Genomic DNA, 5,808 nt, shown 5'->3' with positions numbered 1-5,808 from the left:
TTAACTATAAAAAGACTGATTTTTTAAAAATTTAATAAAACATAATATTTTTTTAAAAAAAAAACTAAGAAAACTCCCATAACAACTAACATCAAGCCCTGTTTCTTAACATTATATAACCAGCTAAATTATTATTTTTTAAAATAATAAAAAAATTAAAATTCCACTTAGAGCATCATAAAATTCAGAGCAAGGTCTCAAAATTATTTAAAATTCATTGTTTTTTCAAGTAGACAAAGTTAACTTACAAATTCAGTTTTTTTTTTTTTTAAATAAATAAAATATTTTATATTATATATATTGAAATTAGTATTTTATAAATTTAATTATTTATATTTTAATATATCTATTTAAATTATTATTATTTTTATAAATTTAATTATTTATATTTAAGTTAATATTTTAAAAATTAAGTCATGTCACAATTTGATAACCTTTTCTGAAATGTAACGGTTTCATAAGTAACAAATCATATTGGACGTTTTCAATAATACACAATTGAGAGAAATTTGGTAATCTCATTCTTAATAAAAAAATTAAGAAATAAGCAAAATTAACGAGTTCAAAGTTAACCATAACCCACCAAATACTATAGGTGTAGTCAAGAAGAACATACAAGAAGTAGTCAATGATGTTAATAATTAAAAAAGAGATTTGTAATAATTTTTTAGTATAATTAAATTATTCTTATGTTAAGATGTTTTAAATTTGTTAGTATTTATTATTTATTTATAATTATTTAAATAAATAATTTAAATGAAAAATATAAATAATTAAATTAATAAAAAAAATCAAGGAGTATGGCATTGATGCAGGCAGGCATAAGGCATTATAAGAAGAATTTGATAAGAATAAAAAGTGGGCCAAAACAATATTCAAAGCTGACAGCCTGCCTATTTATTCAAAGGAAAAAAGGTAAAGACTGATTTTATTTTATTTTGTTTGAAAGTGAAACTCCACATTCCAATGGAAAAAAGACGGTAATTGCGCCATGGAAAATACCCAGAACTCAAAAATTCAATGCCATTTTTTTAAAGAAGAAATTGATTGAGTGACTTTTTTGAAAAAGAAGAAGAAGTTTAAATGTATGATGATAATGGGTCCTTCCATGGCCATACCATAATTTTAAGGACCACCCGAATATTTATACAACTTGTTCATCATGCCATACCATGCCATGCATCAATCATCCATCATCATCTTCATCTTCCTTCCTTCTTAAGTCCCCATCAATAAAATGTCTGTTTCTCTTTTAATAATCAGCCAAATTATAATGATTCGTACCTAGCTTGCTAGAGTAATAATTCAATGATTTATCAAATGTTAATTTATATGGATAAGATAAGAAATAACCAATCTCTCCTCCCTTTCATTGTCATATGTAAGTAATATGGAAGAAACACTTAATTAGAACAAACATTAACTCTAACTCTTTTCATATCCACTTATAATATCATAAACCTAGATCCCCTATCAAAAGTAGAAATCTTTGCAAGTGAAAGAAATAGTAATAATAATAATAATAATAATAATAATAGTAATAATAATGTTTATGATTAACAATCTATTGCAAAACCAAAATGAAAAAAATGAAGAAAAAAAAGTATGATAGTAATAACAAGAAGAAACCCACAAACCAGAAGCCCCAACACTTTTTATGGTCTTTTCTCTATACATCATGCATAAAACAATAATAATAATAATAATAATAGTAATAATAAACTTCCTACTAAAATCTCTCATTTCTTTTTAAAAAAGACCAATTTATTTTCACAACTAAGAGTTTTTAACCATAACAAATTCAAATAAATATTCAGACTTGAGACTTCCTCCTTCCTTTTCCTTTGCTGGCTTGTTGATGCTTCTTCATATTATAACTTGGATGATGAACCTCTAATAAAAAACAATACCTTTTGTTTTTTTTATGCACTAATGTTCTCAAAAATCTTCATTCAATTTGGTAACTGAGATTACCATAAGGGGGGAAGAAGAATTTATGCAAACAGACAATAGAAACAGGGGATGATGATGATGATTATGATCTTGATTCAATGGGGATTTGACTTTGTACTTGGTTTTGTTTTTGATCATGATGATTGTAAGGAAGAAAGGTTAGAGGAATTTCTCAAAAAAAGAATCAATAGAAAGGTGGTGGGGGAGGTGAAGCATATGAAACACTGTAGATAGGTGGTAATGGACCCTCGTATACTGGTGATGGAGGTGGAGGAGATGATTGATGAACCGGTGGTGGTGATAAGTATTGAATTGTGGGTGGAGGTGATAGTAGTGGTGGGGGCGGTGGTGGAGAGTAGTCTATACATAATGGAGGATGTGGTGGCGGTGGCGGTGGGGGTGGGGGTGGAGGTGGTGGTGGTGGTTCTATACAAGGAGGTGGTGATGGTGGAGGAGGTGAAAAGATTGGGGGTGGAGGTGATGAGTATACGGGTGGAGGAGGTGAAAAGATAGGGGGTGGGGGTGATGAGTATACGGGTGGAGGAGGAGGAGGAGATTGGTGTGGAGGCGGCGGCGAATAAATGGGTGGAGGAGGCGGTGAATAAATAGGCTGTGGTGGTGGTGGAGATGAGTAAACATAGACAGGCGGTGGAGGAGATTGATATTGTGGTGGGGGAGGTGAGTGAGGTGGCGGTGGTGGGGGAGAGTTATGGTGGACGGGAGGTGGAGGAGGTGGTGATGATGGCGGAGGTAGAGGAGGTGGGCGAACGCAATAAGGAGGGTTTGGTGATGGTGGTGGTGGAGATGGCGGAGGTGGTGGCGGTGAGTAAACTGGTGGTGGTGGTGAGTAAACTGGTGGCGGTGGAGATGGTGGAGGAGGTGGGGGTGAGTAAATTGGTGGCGGCGGTGGTGGTGGTGATGGAGGAGGTGGAGGCGGTGAGTAAACTGGTGGTGGCGGTGATGGGGGAGGAGGTGGTGGTGAGTAAACTGGTGGTGGCGGTGATGGTGGAGGTGGAGGCGGTGAGTATACTGGCGGTGGAGGAGACGGCGGAGGAGGTGGTGGAGAGTATACTGGCGGTGGAGGAGACGGCGGCGGAGGAGGGGGCGAGTAAACTGGTGGTGGCGGTGAGTAAACTGGCGGTGGAGGAGAGGGCGGTGGAGGTGGTGGCGAGTAAACTGGTGGAGGCGGTAAGTTAACTGGCGGTGGAGGAGACGGCGGTGGAGGTGGTGGCGAGTAAACTGGTGGTGGAGGAGACGGTGGAGGAGGTGGCGGCAATATAGGAACAAAAGGCTTACATTTAAAAGCACTACAATGAATAGGCCGAGATGAAAACGTCTTACACTGAGCAATAGACCTCTGAGCAGGACGATCCACTAAGCAATTCTTACTATCCTCCGATTCAGCTAATCCCAAACACGCCGGAGGCTCGCCGGAGAAGAAGTTATAAGAAAATGTAAAATTCAAAAGCCTCGGAAGCTTACATATACTTTCCGGTATGCTTCCAGACAGCATATTATGCGCTACGTTCAACTGCTCCAAACTCATCATACCTCCAATCGAATCCGGCAATGGTCCCATCAGCTCATTGAAACTTACATCCAAAACTGTCAACTCTTTCAACAATCCAATCTCCGGCGGCATGCAAGACCGTAATCCATTATTCATAAGAATAATCTCATTCAACGTATCCGCCATTTTCCCCAAACTTGCAGGAACACAACCATGGAACTTATTATTAGCCAAAACAATGACGGAAACAGGAGAATTACCGAAATTATCCGGCAATTCAAACTGGAATCTGTTATGGTTAATGAAAATAGCATCCAAATCCTTATCAAACAGCTCTGAAGGTACTTTTCCTTCAAACTCGTTAAATCGTAGATCTAGAAATTTAAGACTCGGCAACTTGAGAACGACGCGTGGAAACTTTCCAGCGAAGCGGTTGTTACTGATATCAAGTTCAAAGAGTAATTTCAGATGCTCGAATTTATGAGGTAGAGTACCGCAGAAGCGGTTAGAGTTGATATGAAACAATGCAAGGTCCGTAAGTAGGCCAAGTTCTTCCGGTATGTAACCGGCGATATCACCGTGGTTGAGATCGATACCAGCGACTGTACGGATAGATGAATTATCCGGCGCATTAGCGCAGAATATACCGGTATAGTTACAGACATCAGATCCGATCCAATCTGCGGTTAGATTGAGTGGATCTGAGAGTATCGCTTGTTTCCAAGCTTGAAGAGCAATGTATGCATCTTTTAAGCGAGGATTTTCGAAAATGAGTGAAGGATCGACACTTACATTCTCGCCTCTGTCGCCGAACTCGTCGCGATAGTAGAGAAGCTGTCGCTGACGAATGAAATGAGCATCGGCGTCGGTAAGTCTTCCATTGGTGAAAGTCAAGTCGTCGTCGGCATGAACGGAGAGGAATAATAAGACGGAGATGGAAAGAAGAAGAAGAAGAAGATGACTGGTAATGGATGTCCTTTGCTTCATTACAAATTAGACATCTGATGATTATCCAAATGTGTTCTTCTTCTTCTTCAACCTTCTTGTGTTCTATATATCTTCTTATATAGTTTCTGTATATGAAGATTTAGGGTTTAGATTGAGAATGTGAATGTAATTTGTAGAGAGAGAAAGTTGAGAATATAGAAAGAGGAAATGAGAAAGAAGAAGAAGGAAGGATATTAAGAAGAAGAAGAAAAGGGGGGAGAGAGAAAAGGCCAGCTATTACACAGCTAAAGCCCACTAGATTTTCTCTCTCCTATTTCTTAAAGTCAAGCTTTTTACTCTCTCTCTTTCTTTCTAATATTCACGCTCCAAAATAATTAAATAAATAAAATCACACTATTATAATAGTTTTCAAATAATTTATTATCTATTAGTTAGTTTGAGGCCTCTTAGAATTACTTATATGGAATTAGGTTAGGTGAATGGTCTTAACATTAGGGTTTAACTTGTTGGATTCATTTTATGTGTTATACACTAAAACTGCATAACTTGATTATTTAAATTAATTTTAAAATACACTCTAGAAAGAGTCGACTTAAGAGAAAACTCAGTGGTTGAATTCTTATCGGAAACTATTTGAATGAAAACAGGAACATAATTATTGGTGTCATATTAGTTCTCCATAATTAAAAAAAATAAATTTTATAATATTTTAAATAGTCAATTTCGAAGAAATTTAAATTGTGATTTATTTAAAAAAATATATATAAATAAAAAGAGTGAAAAAATATAAATTGAAAATAAAAAATTATAAATAAATGTTAGAAAGCTGAGAATAATCAAATTTTATTATAACTAGATTAGAAGAGGGGATAATATATATTATTTTTCGGCTCACCCGAGTCCGACGATATAAATGTTTTTTAAATAATACAAATATATCTAAAATTTGTTTTAAAAACAAATATTAAAAGTTATATTTTTTTAAAAATTTGATTGAAGATAGATATTTTGGTGTGTCAAAATAGTTCAAAACAGTTCGATGAATGGTTTCATATAATGTTGTTTATTTCAGTTTGGTCAATTAGAATTAAATGTTTCAATTATGTTAATTTTAGATGATTTGATAGATTATAATTACAATCTTATGAAATTATTATTATTTTTTAATTAATATGGTATCACACGTGACATAGTAACACTATTCTATAGTGATATTTATTCAAAGATAACTTTTGCCCATTTACATAATCCATGGGGTGGATATAGCAAATCTTTGTTGACTTTCTAGATTATATTTTCAATTTTACAATTCACATTTCAATTTTAAGCATAACCTAAATTTGTATTCATATATTAGATTTTCTTTTACTCAAAATTTGAATTATATTATTATATAA

General features: G+C 34.8%; 1 protein-coding gene across 2 annotated transcripts; it reads right to left on the bottom strand.

Moving 5' to 3' along the window:
* Positions 1-1,592: 1,592 nt before the first annotated feature.
* On the bottom strand, positions 1,593-4,635 carry LOC124911179 (leucine-rich repeat extensin-like protein 4). Of its 2 annotated transcripts, XM_047451630.1 has the most exons (2): positions 3,151-4,635; positions 1,593-3,087 (listed from the first exon to the last, which is right to left on the bottom strand). In XM_047451630.1, the coding sequence occupies exons 1-2, from the start codon at positions 4,448-4,450 to the stop codon at positions 2,138-2,140; spliced, it is 2,250 nt and encodes a 749-aa protein (XP_047307586.1). In that variant the 5' UTR covers positions 4,451-4,635; the 3' UTR covers positions 1,593-2,137. The 2 variants fall into 2 exon arrangements, with proteins under 2 accessions (XP_047307586.1, XP_047307585.1); XM_047451629.1 differs by having other exon boundaries at positions 1,593-4,635.
* Positions 4,636-5,808: the final 1,173 nt, after the last annotated feature.

This window comes from Impatiens glandulifera, chromosome 8 (genome assembly GCF_907164915.1).
Source record: "Impatiens glandulifera chromosome 8, dImpGla2.1, whole genome shotgun sequence".
In the NCBI taxonomy this organism is placed as follows: Eukaryota; Viridiplantae; Streptophyta; class Magnoliopsida; order Ericales; family Balsaminaceae; genus Impatiens; species Impatiens glandulifera.
Note: the sequence above shows the minus strand (reverse complement) of the source record. Positions and strands in the feature narration are given on the sequence as shown.

What these genes read in the sequence shown, in the direction of transcription:
- LOC124911179 (XM_047451629.1), bottom strand. Translation starts at nt 4,450, where the DNA reads ATGAAGCAAAGGACATCCATTACCAGTCATCTTCTTCTTCTTCTTCTT.